The 16,812-nt window shown below is 54.1% G+C and overlaps 1 protein-coding gene across 3 annotated transcripts in view; it reads right to left on the bottom strand.

Moving 5' to 3' along the window:
- Positions 1–1,203: 1,203 nt before the first annotated feature.
- The window catches only part of PTPRN (protein tyrosine phosphatase receptor type N), a 19,582-nt gene continuing 3,973 nt past the window's right edge, over positions 1,204–16,812 (bottom strand). For 2 of the 3 annotated variants that reach the window (XM_032754418.2, XM_058438155.1), the window contains 20 exons: positions 15,279–15,375; positions 14,117–14,378; positions 13,678–14,032; positions 13,119–13,250; positions 12,474–12,508; positions 11,516–11,790; positions 11,231–11,317; positions 10,836–10,915; positions 10,586–10,650; positions 9,421–9,639; positions 8,769–8,969; positions 8,521–8,668; positions 8,286–8,359; positions 7,971–8,048; positions 7,757–7,876; positions 6,536–6,702; positions 3,054–3,107; positions 2,425–2,489; positions 2,137–2,210; positions 1,204–1,897 (listed from right to left, as the gene is read on the bottom strand). In XM_032754418.2, coding sequence (XP_032610309.1) covers positions 1,826–1,897; positions 2,137–2,210; positions 2,425–2,489; positions 3,054–3,107; positions 6,536–6,702; positions 7,757–7,876; positions 7,971–8,048; positions 8,286–8,359; positions 8,521–8,668; positions 8,769–8,969; positions 9,421–9,639; positions 10,586–10,650; positions 10,836–10,915; positions 11,231–11,317; positions 11,516–11,790; positions 12,474–12,508; positions 13,119–13,250; positions 13,678–14,032; positions 14,117–14,378; positions 15,279–15,375 — 2,660 coding nt within the window. In that variant the 3' untranslated portion in view covers positions 1,204–1,825. The remainder of the gene's footprint in view (positions 1,898–2,136; positions 2,211–2,424; positions 2,490–3,053; positions 3,108–6,535; positions 6,703–7,756; positions 7,877–7,970; positions 8,049–8,285; positions 8,360–8,520; positions 8,669–8,768; positions 8,970–9,420; positions 9,640–10,585; positions 10,651–10,835; positions 10,916–11,230; positions 11,318–11,515; positions 11,791–12,473; positions 12,509–13,118; positions 13,251–13,677; positions 14,033–14,116; positions 14,379–15,278; positions 15,376–16,812) is intronic. The other variant, XM_032754423.2, reaches the window with a different exon arrangement.

Here is a 16,812-nt window from a genome sequence, read left to right as displayed (position 1 = left end):
GTTTTGCCTAAGGTGTGGCAGGCACTTTGTTAATATCACTTTGTTCAGGCCTCACCTCAATCTGGCAGCAGAAGGGCACAAAGCAGCTGCCAAGAACTAGGCTAGGCGCGGTGGCTCATGCCTGTAATCCCAGCACTTTGGGAGGCTGAGGCGGGCAGATTGTCTGAAGCTCAGGAGTTCCAGACCAGCCTGGGCAACATGGCGAAACCCTGTCTCTACTAAAAATACAAAAAATTAGCTGGGCTTCGTGGTGCATGCCTATAATCCCAGCTACTGGGGCGGCTGAGGCAGGGAAATCGCTGGAGCCCAGGAGGCAGAGGTTGCAGTGAGCCGAGATGGCACCACTGCACTCCAGCCTGGGTGACAGAGCAAGACTCTGTCTCCAAAAAAACCCCAAAAACAAAAAAAGAATTGAGAGGAGAGGTAGTTGAGAGGAGAGGTAGTAGAGAGGAGGTTAGTCAGCCAGGTGCAAATTCTAACTCCACCTTACAATCTTTTTTTTTTGTTGTTGTTTTTTTTTGAGACAGTCTCACTCTGTCACCCAGGCTGGAGTGCAGCGGCATGCTCTCGGCTCACTGCAAACTCCACCTCCTGGGTTCAAGTGATTCTCCTGCCTCAGACTCCCAAGTAGCTGGGATTACAGGTACCCGCCGCCACACACGGCTAATTTTTTTGTATTTTTAGTAGAGATGGGGTTTTGCCATGTTGGCCAGGCTGGTCTCGAACTCCTGACCTCAGATGATATGCCCGCCTCAGCCACCCAAAGTGCTGGGATTACAGGCGCAAGCCACCACGGCCGGCTAATTTTGTATTTTTGGTAGAGACGGGGTTTCTCCATGTTGGCCAGGTTGGTCTCCAACTCCTGACATCAGGTGATCTGCCTGCCTCAGCCTCCCAAAGTGCTGGGATTACAGGCATGAGCCATTGCGCCCAGCCACCTTACAATCTTACAAGTTGTGTTACGTGTTACCACAAGCAACTTCTGTGCCTCAGTCTTTCCATCTGTAAAATGGGACTCATCATGTAAAGCACCTTGGAGACTGCTGGCCACGTAGGAAGCCTCGTTCTAACCTAGTGTTCCCGCCTAGAAGGGCCTTACTGGCAGCTGGTGCTCTCCCGCTGTGCTCTCTGCACCTCCTGAGAGACCAGGGACCGGCTCCGGTCTGAGGCTGGGGCTGGAGTCCAGATGCACAGCGGACAGAAATGTGTAGGAGTCTGGGTTGCAGCTGCACAGACAACACACTAACTTTATTCACACTGGTACAAAAGTAGATTTTTCTAGAAATGTTCTCTTGCGCTAGAAGGAGAGAGGTTGAGCAGCGCATGGTGGGAGGGTGGTGGGAGGAGGCTGGGCATGAGGCCAGGGTGGGCGGAGCGCCCAAGTGTGAGTCAGAGGCAGGCCTGGGGCTGAGAAGCAGGGGGAGCTGGGTGTGGCGACCCTCCACCCCATTCTTCCACACTGGAGCATAGGGGGGCACACACCGATGGGGGGAAGTTCCCAGAACCCTAGGAGAGCTACAGGAGAGCCAGGCCAGGGAACGTAGGCAGGAGAAGGCTCTGGGTAGAATTGCTACCCATGTCCTTTCCTCTCTTCCTGGCTGCAGCACCCCCATGGGATGCCCTGGGCTCTGGGATTCCCCAGGCTCTGGCATGCGTGAGGCCGGGCAGGCTTGCCCCTTCTGGCTTCCCCTTCCTGACTCTTCTAGGAAGGGCTGAGCATGCTCAAGAGGTGGCCGGTGGGGCAGTGAGGAGTGGGGTACACAGAGATGCTCACACAGGCAAAGAGGGACAGAGGCTGGGCTGCCCGCCAAGGGGCCCCAGGGTCTCACTGGGGCAGGGCCTTGAGGATGGCATTCACCTCCTCCGCCACGGCTGTCAGGGCAAATTCAAACTGGTCCTGGGGAAGGGCAGTGGTAGGATGGTCACGGAGAGGCCTGACCTCTGCTGTGCCCTCAAGGTGGGGGGCTTTCGGTGGGGGGAGGGCCCTGGGCAGTTCCCCTGGGAGGAGGGGAGTCCTCCTGGAGGAGGCACAGAGGCAGGTGGGAGAGGTTGGCAGCTGCTGCTTTCCCTGGGGTGGCCAAGAATGGGTGCTAGGGAAGGGTGGCAGCTGGGGTTGGGGCAGGAAGGCACGGTCACCTTAGAGCGGACAAGGCCAGGTCGCTGGTCACGGACATGCTCCAGGGTGGCAGCGATGTCAATCTCCTTCACCCCTGGAGATGGAGGTGGGGATGGGGCTGCTCAGGGTGTGTCCAGAGGAGGACAGGACCCAGAAAACCCGAGGCCTCCTGGAGGCGAAGAGCCTTGGAGGGCTGGGCAGAGCCTGGAGGTTGACAACCTGCTCCTTCTGAGCTCCCAGGACCCTGTGTGCTGGGGAGCCTCTAAAAAGGGCCTGGGGGCTGCGGGCACCGTGGGGAAGCTCCCTACCTTTTGCCATGCGGTTCAGGACCATGTCGATGAGGATGTAGGTGCCGGTCCTCCCCGCACCGTCACTGAAACAGGAGTTAGTGACAGGTTTAGCTTCAGATGCAGCAGAAAGGGGGAGGGACGGAGGAGGCCTGGGGGAGTGGAGGACACTGGGTGACCCCTTTGGGCTGGCTTGGAGAGGGAGTGAGTGAGCCGAGGATGAAGGAAAGCTCATAGCACCTGCATGCTGGGACTTGGCCTTGAGAGGGGAGTCTGTGACCTGTGGGTGTCACTTGGGCAACGGGACAACCAAAAAGGAGAGCCATGGCTCAGCCCTGAAGCGGAGGCAGCAGGAGGGAATTGGATGGGCCTCTCTAGCCTTCAGCCAACTTTTTGTGCATAGGGGGCCAATGGTCAATATTTTCAACTTTGTGGGCCACATACAGTTTGTGTCACATACTTTTCTTCTTTTTTCTTCACCCATTTAAAAATGTGAACGCCATGCTTAGGTCTTGGCCATTAAAAACAGGTGGTGTGCTGGATTTGGACTATGCCTGCAGTTTGCTAGCACCAAGGGGACAGGCAGGCAATGTGCACAGGAGATGCACACAGGGAGTGGGACCAGAGAGATGAATCTCCTCTCCACCCACCTGCAGTGCACGATGATGGGGCAGGAGCGGCCCCGGTAGCACTTGTTCACCTTCCTGCAACAAGAAATGGGTGTGAGGGCCAGTGGGCACCAGCAGAGACGGAAAGGGAAGCCGAAACACATGCCGTGGGCCTCTCTTTCTTCCTTTTCTCCCCACCTGCCCCGGGCAGAGAGGGAAGATGGTCGGAGAAAGGAGCCAGGGCTGGAGGCAAAGAACCAAAGCTGGTGTGGGTGGCACTGGGCTCGCCTTGTCACTTGCAAGCTAGGTGCCCAAGTTATGCGCCTGGAACAACTGATTTAACCTCTTTGAGCCTCAGTTTTCTTACCTGTAAAATGGAGGATAGTAAGAAAAACCTCCTTAGGGTTCTTACAATGATCACATGAGATAAACCATGTAAAGAGCTAAGTGCCAGGTCTGGCACACAATAGGTGCTCAATACATGGTAGCAACTATTAATGATAATACATCATCATATTAAGAGCCATTTCTGCCCAAGTCCAAGGGGATAGCTTTCCGGTGACTTCAAGGGTGTCAGTCTTGCCGCATGCCTGCTCTGGCCCTCTGCCATTCTTTATGACCACCCAGGCTGTTTTCCTTCCGACTCAGGCTCCAGTGGTCCTTACCAGTTGTGACATCAGGTTGCCCTGGGCATAGCGTTCCCTGGGCCAGGGGAGGACAACCCCAACCCCTCAACTTAGGACATTGTGCTACTGCCTCTCTCCCTGGGGCAGTCTCACTTCAGCACAGGCATTCTGTGGCTGCGTTATATTTAGACTTGGGGTCCCCTTGGACCTCAGACCTTTCTCCACTGCCCCTGACCACAACTCAGTGAGGAGCAAGGGGCTTCTCCGTCTCTCAATGGACCCATCTAACCTGCCCTTGTCCTTTATGACCTTTCTGCTTTGGGAGTCACCTGCATACTCCTGATATCCCTGCAAGCCAGAACTAGGGAAGACCTTCTTAGGGGTTGTCAGATTGAAGTCTGGAACTTCACAGTCCTTCAGCTATGGGACCAGATGACTTAGAATGGCTTTATAGGAGTCCACATGGTTTTCTAGCTCATTGGCTGTTATGTCAGAGGGCTGGGGTAGAAGAGTAGTCACAATAGTTGTTTTTGCTCATTTAATAATGATAATAGGCAGCATCTAGAATTAACTGAGCCCTTGCTATGTATCAGGCACTTACACTAGATTTTACATACTTTATCAAATCTTGCAACAGCCCTCTAAAGCAGGGGTCCCCAATCCCTGGGCCATGGACCAGTGTCAGTCTGTGGCCTGTTGGGAACCGAGCTGCATAGCAGGAGGCAAGCAAACATTACCACCTGAGCTCCGTCTCCTCTTAGATCAGCCATTGCAATAGATTCTCACAGGAGTGCGAATCCTATTGTGAGCTGCACATGTGAGGGATCAAGGTTGCAAACTCCTTATGAGAATCTAATGCCTGATGATCTGAGGGGGAACAGTTTCATCCCCAAACCACCCCCTCTCCCAGCCGTGGAAAAATTGTCTTCCACAAAACCCGTCCCTGGTGCCAAAAAGGTTGGGGACCTCTGCTCTAAAGTAGTGTAATCATCCTCATCTCACAGGTAGGGGAATGGAGGCAAGCCAAGGAACTTACTCAGGGTCACTTTCTTAGGGTCTCTTTTATTAATTTGTTTTTCTTCTAGGGGTGCTTGACCTAACTGCATTTATTTATTTATTATTTTTTTCTGAGAGGGAGTCTGGCTCTGTTGCCCAGGCGGGAGTGCAGTGGCACAGTCTCGGCTCACTGCAACTTCTGCCTCCCAGGTTTAAGAGATTCTCCTGCCTCAGCCTCCCGAGTAGCTGGGAGTACAGGTGCTCGCCACCCTGCCTGGCTAATTTTTGTATTTTTAGCAGAACAGGGTTTGACCATGTTGGCCAGTCTGGTCTTGAACTCCGGATCTCAAGTGATCCACCCACCTTGGCCTCCCAAAGTGCTGGGATTACAGGTGTGAACCACCGCACCCGGCCCCGAACTGCATTTATTAAGCAACAGTTTATTTGTTCTGGATGTCTAATGCCAACTGATTTTACATAATTCCAGCCTAAAGCAACCTTTTAGCTTATCTGTGCAGCTTTAAAACAGATCCATGCACTAGTTCTATCAGGATTTTTTAAATATGGAAAAAAGGAAATAGCTCTGATACCCTGGCACTGCTTTCAAGACGCCTGTGTCTCAGGCCTCAGGGACCCCAGTTAGAAACTGCTGTCCTGAGGTTCAGAAACTATACCCACGTCCCCACCCCCAGCTCTGCTCCTCTGTCCAGTACCTAGAGACATCAGGCCAGCTTGGCAAGGGACAGAGAACCAGGAGAAGGGTGCAGTGTGGGTGGGCCCCTGCCCTTGGTGGTGGGCTTCCCAAGTACCTGTCTGGGGCTAGGAAAAGCAGGGGATGCTGGAGGGCTGACCTCTCTTGGTGTCAGTGTTGGAAAAGGGTAAGTCCCTCAGGTAGCCTCTGTCTAGTCCCCACCTGCTCCACTGAGCCCCCCAGAATCCAGAGATCCTCCCACACTCCTTTCCACAGTCTTTGCCTCTTCCCTGTCCCCCTTGCTCCCAGCTCGGGGTGGTCCCCGGGCCACATGTCCTGTCTGTCCATGCAGCAGCCACACCTGCCAATGATCACTTTTGTGACTATGCAACTGGAGTGAGAATACTAGCTGCAGATCACAAAAATGACACTGGCAGCTGTGAGGGAGAGAGAGAAAGAGGGAAGAAGGCAGAGGGAAGGACAGAGAGAGGAAAGACAGGCAGCGGGAGGGAGAGGGAGAGACGGACAGAGCGGCAGAGAGAAACTGGCAGACGGGAAGGAAGTGGAGAAAAACAGGGGAGGGGGCAGAGAGAAAGGAAGAGAAGCGCGGAGAGGGAGAAATGGAGAGAGAGGGAAAGGGTGAGGCGGAGACAGAGTGAGAGAGATGGGGAGAGAGAAGAGGAAGAAAGAGGAAAGGAAAAAGAATGAAAGACACAGAAATAAAAAAGAGAGACGGAGAGGGATGAAGGAGGGATGGAGAGGGATGAAAGAAGGGAGACGGGCAGGCGGGAGTGAGAGACGGAGAGGGCAGCAAGGCAGCGCAGTGCAGGGCCTGGTGACAGCGGGGCAGGAGGGAACAGGAAGGAGAGAGGAAGCAGGGGCCCCGGAGAGGGAGGGGAGACAGAAAGCGGAGGGCCCTCTGGAGGAAGCAGGTGGAGGAGAAGGAGCCAGTCCCAGGAGGGGGAGAGGGAGGGAGCGGAGCAGCAGCGGCTGGTGCGGAGCTGGCCCACGCGGGTGGTGGAGGCTCGGGACGGGCACAGCCGAAGCCTCAGGCCTGGTTTTGGGGGTGGGAGCCTGGGGTCCGGAGGGGACGGCCAGAAGTCAGAGGCCGAAGCTCCAGGCCTGACCTGGGGCTCCAGGCCGAGCGGCTGGCGGACCCCGGCTCCGCCCCCGCCCATGCGGCCCCTCCAGGCGGGGGCGCCCGCGCTCACCTGCGGAAGTCCAGCAGGGGCCGCGTGGAGGCCGGTGTGCCCTCTGCTGGCCAGCTGAGGAAGTGGAACTGCGTGAGCGTGCGCGTCTCCTGGGTCTGCACGTTCTTCAGGTAGAAGCTCCGCACCAGAAAGTCCTCGCACCAGATGTGCTCCGACACCAGGTTCACCTGCCCGGCAGGGGCCCAGGCCTGAGCGCCGCGGGCCGCCCCCGTCCCCGCGTTTGCGCGCGCTCTCCTCGCGACCTTCTCGGTCTCTCCAACCACCGCCCGGCCTCCCAGGCCGGTTCAAATTCTAAGTTCCAGCGGTCCCAGGAACCCTGGCTGCCTGTCACTTATCTACTGCCCAGGACCACTGGTAGCTTTTCCACCCAGACACAGCTATTGTTGTGAGCCTCTCGAGGCCGGAGTTTCTCCTCCCTCTTCCTCGCAGGGTCTACCAGAGTGTCGGTGCTACATGTGCCATAAACTTGGATGAAATTCTGTAGTATTCTTACTGGATTTTTTTCGTTAACCACCAGCAGGACCAATGAAAGGATTTAAAAAAAAACCGTCATGTGCTTATTTGGTGGGGAAAAAATTACTATTCGGGCTCATCTGGTGATGAGAAGCTTCTGTTGTGTTCTTGAGGTCTTTTGTTTTAATGGGGGCTCACGTTCTCCCATTTTGTCTGAAATATTTCTCTTTCCTCTGCTTGGCCTCTGCCCAGTTCCCCCTCTTTCTCCACCCCTCCACCTAGTCTCTCTCCTAATGAAAAAGTTTGTTTCTCTTTTACATTAGTAACATATGTAACAGGTGGTATTTCTTTCTTTGCTTTGGCCACCAGGAAACTCAGAGCTAAATTAGGCTCAATTAACGTAGGTCTTAATCTCAGTCTTTGGGTATCCTTATCTTCCCTGTCTAATATACACTTAGCTGTTAGCTTCTTACCTCGGTTTTGGTGGTCTTATAGTTTTATCTCTGTGCCTTTATCATAAGTCTCTATGAATACTTTTTGACTCTAGACAGGACACACACACACACACACACACACGTATATATGTGAATATATGTGTATGCATATATGTGTTTGTATATATTCATATATGTATGAATCATAAGCAGGGCCAATAAAAGCCTTTTTAAAAAGACTGTTGAGTGCTCATTTGGTGAAGAAAACGTTATGAAAAGGCCATCATCTACTCTTCCCACATCCATTGTCCCCCTGCTGTGGAGCCCTGCTGACCTCATATACATGGTACAGGGAGGCACCCTCATCTGGCCAGTAGCGGTCACACTGCTTGACACCATCCTCCACCAGCGGGGTCAGCATGACGATGACGGTGCAGCCGCTCTCCCACACCATCTAGGGACAGAGACCCAGGTGAGCTCCACTCTAACCTCCCTGGGTCCTGGCTGGCCACAAGGACCCCAGAGAAGCCCTCCCTTTAAGAGCCCACCTGCCAGAAGTCTGCGATGGTATGGGACAGCGGGCCCTGCGTGGCTATGTAGGCTGGCATCCGAGGGTCATGCTCAATCTGGAGGCAGGGAAGATACACCGTGAGCCAGTGTGGGAAATGCCACTAGGGACAGGCGTGGTCAAAGCAAGTGGGTCAGGGTCTGAGAAGGCTGGCAGTTCCCCCTTTCCTTGCTAGGATATCAGGCCCCACCACTCCAGGGGGTTGGTTGGGTGGCAGGTGACCACGGGGAAATGGAGTGCATAGGGCCAGGATAATGATGGGGCAGAGGTGGGGGCTGGAGTCAGGGCCACTCACAATGGGGCTGGCGTTGATGTAATCGCTCCGAGAAGGGCTGCTCTCCACCTTCAGTTTTATGCGGGCATGGTCATCTGCACAGACCCGACACCCCACCCCAGATGACCCTCGGGTCATTGGCATCGCGGGACCTCTGCCACTCAGCCTGAGCCAGAAGCCCAACCCCTTACCCAAGCCCTCCAGACCTTGCAGCAGAGAGAGGGCTGGGCCAGGTGGGTCAGCAGGGTTCACTCACAGGGCAGGAAGTCAGGATGCCGGTTCTTTTTGATGTTGCCCTCCCCCTGCGCGGTGGCACAGGTGTTTGGCTCTGCTTGGTAGGCACAAAGGGCCTGCCACTCCTTGGCCAGGCGGTCCCGGTTCCTCAGGTGATCCTCCATGTATGCCTGTGGGGGCACCACGGTCTGGCTCTGGCCCACACAGCCAGCCTGGCCTCTCTCACCATCCCATTCCTTCACCCACTCTGGGCCCAGGCCCTGTCCTGACCAGAATCATGTGTCCCGTGGAGATGTCCATGTTGGCTTGGGCCGGCTCCTCGCACCAGGACGGGGTGCTGCTGTGGGAGCTAGGGCTGGCCTGGGCTGCGTCGCTGAACTGGGAGGACACACTGCTCACCCGTGAAGGCTCCGGCGGACCCTCTGCTCGGTTGAACAAGGACTTCGTGGCCATGTGTTGGCGGCACAGGTCCTGTGGAGGAAGAATCAGGTGAGGTCCAAGAGTCCCCTGAAACTTTTCAACAGGGCCCTGGGTTCAACTCTGGGCTCCTAGGCTTGTCCTTGACTGATTTTCAGTGGAATTCAGCTCCTCTCGGGTAGGGTCTTCTGCCTGGCCCTGATCCTTTCCAGGGCTGTTCTGCTTGGGTGGTGCTTATGTCAACCTCAGACGTGACAGAGTGGAATCCCAGAGCCCCAGAAGCACAGCACCAAGAAGAACCTTAGGCACTGTATGCTCCCAATTCCCATGCGTTCATAAAGGCCCCTACCATACTCCCTCCCACTGGGGCTTCTCCAGCCTCCACTGGACCATCCCAGGGATGAGGGCTCGCTCCCCATTCAGTTCCTACCCTTCCTCCACGCAAGACCCAGACTCCCAAGCCCCTTGCATTTCCTCTGCTCAACCAGCTTCTGGGGCTGCACACCTGGTACTCAAAGGTAGTGTCACCATGGGCCCCCTCGGGCCCCAGGGCTGCCAGGCGCTCCTTGTCCCGCTGCCGCGCATGCTGCCGCACACACAGAGCCACAGCCAGAGCCACCAGCAGCCCAGCCACACCTGCCAGGGCCACCAGAGTGAGCAGCACTGAGCGCATGGGAGAGGTGCTGTGCGCGGTTCGGGGAAGGACTGCAGCTGCCTCCTCCCTCTGTGGGAACAAGGCTAGAATCAAGGGAGGCAGTGGCATGGGGGAGATTTCAGAGCTGCTCCTCATCCTGGTCCCATACCACACCCCCTGTTAGGACATCTCCTGGGGCAAAGCTGGGAGAGTAGGGGTACGGTGGTACAGCCAGATGGGCTCAGATCCTCCTTCTCAATCCCCATTGGATCAACTCAACCACAGTGCAGTGCTAGAGGCCTCCACCAGGAGTGTTTGGATTTGAAAACGGACAGAGAACCCTAGGAATTCAATTGTAGAATGTGAGGCATCAGTGTTGGATGCAGAAGACAAAGATATTTTGAGTATAGGCCGGGCGTGGTGGCTCGCGCCTGGAATCTCAGCACTTTGGGGGGCCAAGGTGGGCGGATCACCTGAGATCGGGAGTTCGAGACCAGCCTGGCCAACATGGTGAAACCCCGTCTCTACTAAAAATACAAAAAAAATTTAGCCAGGCGTGGTGGCAGGCACCTGTAATCCCAGCTACTTGGGAGGGTGAGGCAGGAGAATCGCTTGAACCTGGAAGGTGGAGGTTGCAGTGAGCCGAGATCGAGCCACTGCACTCCAGCCTGGACAACAAGAGTGAAACTCTGTCTCAGACAAACAAACAAAACATATTTTGAGTATAATGTCCTTTCTGTGCAAGGTGTTCCCTTGGAATTTGGAGACTTTGCTCCAGCAGACTAAGGGCGGCTCAACTAGTTCTCAGGCCTTTTTACTGCAGAGGGCTGGTCCTGCAGGGAAGGGACACCTGCGCCATCTGCTGGTCAGAAAGAGAACTGCGGGGGGAGGGGCTGCTTGGGCGAAGGCCGCCCCCAGCCAGCCGGGCCAACGGACACACGAGGTTTCAGCTCCAGTTCTCCCCTCTGGTTTGCCTCCAGCTCTTGCGGACATCAGCCCTCTGGGGACTTGGACTGATTCTCCAGTTAGCGCATACCTGTCCCACTCCTGTCTGCAAGATTTGGAGCCCTGTCTGTGCTTCCAGTTCAGACTTCACCAGCCCTGCAGGGAGGACAAAGGTCAGGCTCGCTCCAGCCCCATGTGGTCTCTATCCTCTGTCTTGCTCTGCCAAGTGGCAGGCAGGGCCCATGTGGGCTGGGAACATTTCAAGGGGGCATCAGCAACAGGCCTGGATATAGGAGTGGGGCTGGGGCCAAGCCTGGGATTGAGGTCGCAGAGATATTTACCTGCTTGTTGGGTCACATCAGCCAAAGACAGGTTCTGCTCATTGTGCCGGATGCGGAAGGTGAGGGCTGGTCCCACCACACTGTCAGATAGGAGCTATGTTACTGCCTTCTCCAGCCCAGACTGCAGACTTCAAAAAAGAGGCCAGCTCTGGCCCTCTCCCCATTAGAGGATGGGGCTGGAGCAGATCGGGGATGCCCTACAGGGGCATCTGAGGCAAGGAAGATGCTGGGTGGGGCCAGCAACGGGCTGGCTGTGGCTGTACCTTCAGTACAGCTGGGAGCATCCCTGAGCTCAAAGCTTGTCTGCTCTTCCTCCCCCAGGCCCCTCCAGCCACCTCCTCGCTCAAGCGGCTTTCTAGATCTCGGCCACTGCCCCAACAAGATGCCAGTCCCACCTGATGTTGATGAAGCTGCCCGAGGACATGTGCACATGCTCAGCCAGGATCTCCAGCAGCTTCACTCCTGCAGCCAGGCTCAGGGGCCTAGAGATGGGAGAAGGCAGAGGAAGGAAAGTGGGGCAACCCTCTCAGTCATTTTCTTAAAACAGGCCACTCCAGGGGTACAGAGCAACCTGCCAGTTCCCTGTCCCTGCACGTCTGGATTTCTGCTCTCTGCTTCTGGCCAGGCAGGCCAGCCCAACTCCCAGCAGACCGGAAAGCTTCCCAGGATGCAGCCCTTACTTCTGATCAGTGACGATGTAGCCATATTCCTCTGCTGCTGGCTGGGCTGAGGGCTGTCCTGCCACTGTGGGCTGGCTCTGGCCCAGTGGGCTTTTCTTCTCTAGCAGGACAGGTGTGGCAGGGGGTCTGGCAGCTTTGGGAGGCTCAGAGAAGACAGGGCTTTGCACCTGCTGGACTTCACTGGAGGTGGGGCTGGCAGTGGGGTGTCCAGGCATGGGGGGTGTGCGGGCTGGAAGCTCTGCTGTGTCTCTGCCCTCCACCGGCCCCTCCATTGTCTGTTTAGAAGAGGGTGGAGGTGTGGCCTCTGGACAGTGCTGGGGGAAGGGGTACCCTGGACTCGGAGCTCTCCACAGTGGAGCTCAGGACCTGCTTTTCACTTTCTACCCCCAGGGACCACTGCAGTGCTGGGTACAGAGAGGACACCAGAGCATCTGAGACAAGTAAGTGGACGCATGAATGAATAAAGGATTGAATGACTGAAAATGGTCTGTACTAATCCACAGAATGGGGCTAGAGACAGAAAACCCCTGCAGCAAAAGAAGCTGGGGTGAGGGTAAAAGACAAACAGGCAGGCGATGGTTTCTAGACTTTTGTTTAGCCACAAAGTCTTAGAAATCCAACACATGAAACAGAAAGAAGCAGAGCTCCTCCTGCTACAGAAGCTCAGAAAGGGGTCCCTGCTCGGAACTTCCCTCCTCCCCTAGGAATCCTCAGAGCATGGTCTGAAACGATTGTAGTGAAAAGAGGAATGAATTAAGAATTCAGTTTTCTGGCCCCAGTTCTGCCATCAACTTGATGGGAGACCTTAGGCAATAACTTGTGGTCTCTGGGCCTTGGTTTCCCCCAAAATGAGGGGTGGGAGGATACAGATTCTGGGTCCTGAATTTGAGATTTAGGTTTGGCAAGGGGGCGTGCTGCTGTGGGGTGATTATGAGTCAAGGAGGTGCTGGGGACTCACTTTCTTGATATCAGCTCCAGCATTTACAACCCCTCCTGCGAGACAGGAAAAACAAGAGTCTGGAAAAATGGCCATGGCTAAGGTCTACACAACACAAGTGGGAGAAAGGACCAGAGACCCTGAGCCTGGTACATTTGCTGTGGTCTTCATCTCAGTCAGTGACCAAGACCCTGTTACTGGTCTCATCCTAAGCCTGGCCTCATTCCTCTTTGCTTCCTTCTCCCAATTTATTGTTTTATTAACTCCTTCCTCTGCCATTGGCCGTCTCTCTCAAAGCTATTATTTGTTCAGTTATTTCTCTACCCATCAATTACTGGCTTCTTCTTAGCACTGGCTATGCCTGTTTTTAGGCCCTCATTGTCACCAACCCATCCTTCCTGATGCCTCCTTTTCCCTGCTCACAGCCTCTGTTGGCTGCTTTTTCCATTACTTCCACCCTCTAGTCTTCTCCTGATCTAACTCCTAAGCTTGCCACCCTACCCCCTTGCTCCCTGCCTTGCCAGCAATGACCCTGTGTCTCAAAGGAACTCTCTCCCCTGAAGCCTGACTCTTCCTTTCCAGGCTACTCCAAGTGGTCTTGAGGCAGGGCAAGAGGCCTCCATGGAGCTGGGAGATACTGGTCCCTCCCTCTGCCTGGACACTTACCCGGATTTCTTCCTGCACCCTTGGGCAGTAGCTGCAGCAGGGTCAGGAGCATGGAGAGCTGCTCAGGGGTCAGCTGACGCAGCTCTACCCCATAGCCTGCCAGCACAGCAGCCAGCCTCTGCAGAGCCGCATCTGCTGGGAGCCGGACACAGAGCTTAGGGCTGATTGCGCAGTGAACTTGTGGGATGCATATGAGTGAGTGAGGGTGGGAGGGGACTAGCACATTAAGAGAGTCTCCGCAAACACCAGGACACCAAGAGATGCCCTCCCTTTCCCAGCCCTTGCCCACACTTTGGGGGAAAGGTCTTCCTGGGACCCAGATCAAACTTCGGGACATCTTGACTCTCCACTGGAAGGAGAGTCACATCAACTCCACTCCCACAGTGTCCCCACCACTTCCCTAGTGCCTGGCATAGAAGAGCTTGTCAGTAGACATTCCTTAAATGTATGAATGACTTTAATGACAAGTTAACAAATGCATAAATTGTCAGGGAAGGGCCCCACCATGGTTCCCCCAAAGCAGCCCTCACAGGGAGGTGGATGCTGAGGACCTTGTTACCTGGCTGCACTGCTGGGGAAGCAGGCTTCTCTCCACGACCCCCTAGTCCTTCCTCCTCATAGCCCTCTGGGGAGTCCTCTGCCCGGCTGCTGCCCCCTTGCTCTGGCAGCCTTGGCACCCTGGCCTTGCTGGGTGCTGGCAATTCCTGGGCCAGATAGAGCAGCCCAGAGTCCTGAAAAAGCTGGGCAGGTGAAGGCCCTGGAAGGTCCCCGTAGGAGTTGCCAGGGTGGTCCCCAAATATGCCCTTGGAGGCAGTTCTGCTGAAGAGGGCAGGGGCTTCAGCCTTGGGCAGGGGGCCGACACTGACCATCCCTGGGGAGCCCTCTGAGACCCGGGAGCCATCACGGGAGCCAAACTGTGGAAAACCAGAGATCTGGGTAAGAGCAGAAGTCCAGGCTAAGGGACTGTGGTCGGGGCGGAACCAGAGTCAAGGACTTACCTGGTGGAACAGGTAGGGCTGCAGCAAGGCAGGTTCGTAGCTGAGGGAAGGGTGGGGAGGCTGTGGGGGCAGCAGCAGGTGCTCCAAGAGAGGGGGGAGCAGCTCAGCCTGCAGAGGGGACAGAGAGGAGCTGGCCCCAGCTCCACCTCTGCCCACTGGTGGTTGTGGAAGCCGATGCTGGGCAGCAGGGGCAGAGCCAGTTGGGATGTCCTGTAAAAGCAGCTCCCCAGCAGGACCAGGTCTCCTGGGTGCCAAGCCAGACCTGTAGAGGAAAGCAAAGTGTGTGTGTTGGAGTCGGGGGAAGGGCATAGAGAGCCTGCAAGGCAGAACTATTCGGGGCCAGGCAGGCTCAGCGGTTAAGAGCAGGCCTGACCTCTTTAGAAACTGAGTGACCTCAGGGGAAGAGAGATGGGCTGGATGGGAATGGGGAGGGACCAGAGGGCCAAGCTGAGGGCAGAGGTATCTGCCTCCCTGGTGAGCATGGCTGGGTCTCTGAAACAGCTGCAAAGGCTGGGTAATCATGAGGCTGGGGATGGAGAAGGGGCAAACAGGAGCAGGGGAAGGCAGCCAGGAATTTCTGTAGATGAACCGTGGCTGCAGCTGTCCCCGTTGCCGCTGTGTGCCATGTCCCCACACCTGGCTCTCCAAGTATACGTCCAAATATTCAGGACTGCTCCTCCACCCCCCACCACTATGCCGTCTTCATCCTGGTATCATCATCTGAGCTCCCTAAATCTCATTTACTTTCCTCTGCTTTGCAGAGTCTGAATGATGCCTTTAGAGGCCCTAACCACAAAAAGCTGATGGTGGCTCCTGTCATACAGAAATTCACACAGTAATGAAACGGAATATTGAACAACTTCAGTCGAACACCATTCTAATTTCTCCCATGATGACTACATTGAAGCTTCTTTTAAAGTAGACAACGTCAATGTTTTTCAAAACATTTAAAAATGCCCCTGTTTTTCTGGATCCCTAGAGACGAGCTCAGCTCCTCTTGGTCATGTGAGCATGTCAGAGAGTGACCATTCCTGCACCTCTTTACCTGTGCCCCAGCATGCTGGCCTTGGTGCCCACTTCCTTCCCCTTCCCTCCATCCATTAGGACAACCACAGATTCACCAGCCTCACCATTGCTAGAGTTGTAGAGAAAGGCTGCCTACCTGTCCCTTGGACGGGGCTCTGGGGGGCGAAGCCTGGGGATGCGCTCCATCTCCTGAGAGATCACATACTGGGTGAGGTCATCGTGCCAGGACAATCCTGTCAGGAAAAAGGATAGCATAAGTTGGTTCAGGAGTCTGGGGATCCTGCAACAGGGACCACTGGGGATCAGAACTGTACCCTCTGCCCTGCAGCTCATGGGTTTGTCAGAGTAGAGGGACAAACTCAGTGGGTGATCTGAGCTGTCCTCTTCCCACCCTCAGGTACAGCTATTGGAGCCAGACCGCCTGGGTTTGAATCCTGCCTTTGCTACTGATGAATTATGTAACCTTGGGCAAGTTGCTGAACCTCTCCAAGCCTCAATTCCCTCATCAATAAAATGGGGATCTATACCTCCTAGGATTGTTATTATCACTAAAATAACACATATACATATCAAATGGTTAGAATAGTGCCTGTCATGTAGTGAACTTCTAACAAATGCTATTACCATAATTATTATTACTATTGTTATTATTCTTTGTGTTGACCCCGAACCTCAACTTTCTCTGTTTGTAAAGTGGAAATGATACATATTTCAGGGGGCTGTTGTGAAGATCAAGTGTGATCAGGGAAATCAAAGTGCTTAGAAAACTCTAAAGCGCAATCCACATGTTTTAAACATGTATAATCATCTTCATTGCTGTCATCATCATCATCATCATCATCACCATTATCATCATCATCTTATTCATAGACAGCTCTCCTGTTTGACTCTTTCCCCAAAAAAACTCTGCTCTCAGGAAAGTTCAGTCACTTATTTTAAAGGAATAATTTCCCACTTTTCACCCTCATTTTTTCTTCTCTAGTTTTGGATTTAAAATCTGTGCTGGTTTTAACTTGTATTCTGGTATCTACCAACATCCACACCTGCCTCCTTGCTTATTCACATTAGATGAGCTGTCTGTGTTCCTATTTAAAGCCAGTTCCTCTGAGCACTAGATTTCATCCCCTCTCACCTACTCAGGAACACTCTCCTTGCAATTCTGTCCTCTTTCCTACATAATTTCCTTTGTTCCCTACTGAATTATTCACATTATTCCCATGCAAACAATATGCAATTCCTTCCATCTTAAGAAAAATACTGCTTGATCCCATGTTCTTCTCTAGGGATCACTCCATTTCTTTGCAGCAAGACTTCTAGAAAAAGTTGTCTATACCGACTGCGTCCAATTCCTTTCTTTCTATTCCCTCTTAATCCACTTTATTCAGGATTTTATTCCCAACTATTCTACCAAAGCTGTTCTCATCAAGAGCAGCTTTGTCTGCATGTCCAAATCTGGTGGTCAATTCTCATATCTTATTTTACTTATCCCGTAATCATCATTTGACACTGTTGGTCACTCCTCCTCCTTGATACACTTTCTCTTGGCTTCTGGGACACTGAACACTGTTGTTTTTAATCCTGCTCCACTGGCTTCCCCTTCTCAGTCTCCCTGAGAGGAAGTTGATGGCTCCTCTCTTTCTCCTGGTCCTCATTTTTTTTTTTTTTTTTTT

The sequence above is a fragment of the Hylobates moloch genome, unplaced genomic scaffold (assembly GCF_009828535.3).
Source record: "Hylobates moloch isolate HMO894 unplaced genomic scaffold, HMol_V3 SCAFFOLD_1, whole genome shotgun sequence".
Classification (NCBI taxonomy): Eukaryota; Metazoa; Chordata; class Mammalia; order Primates; family Hylobatidae; genus Hylobates; species Hylobates moloch.
The sequence above is the reverse complement of the archived record's forward strand: the minus strand, read 5'-3'. Positions and strand labels throughout refer to the sequence as shown.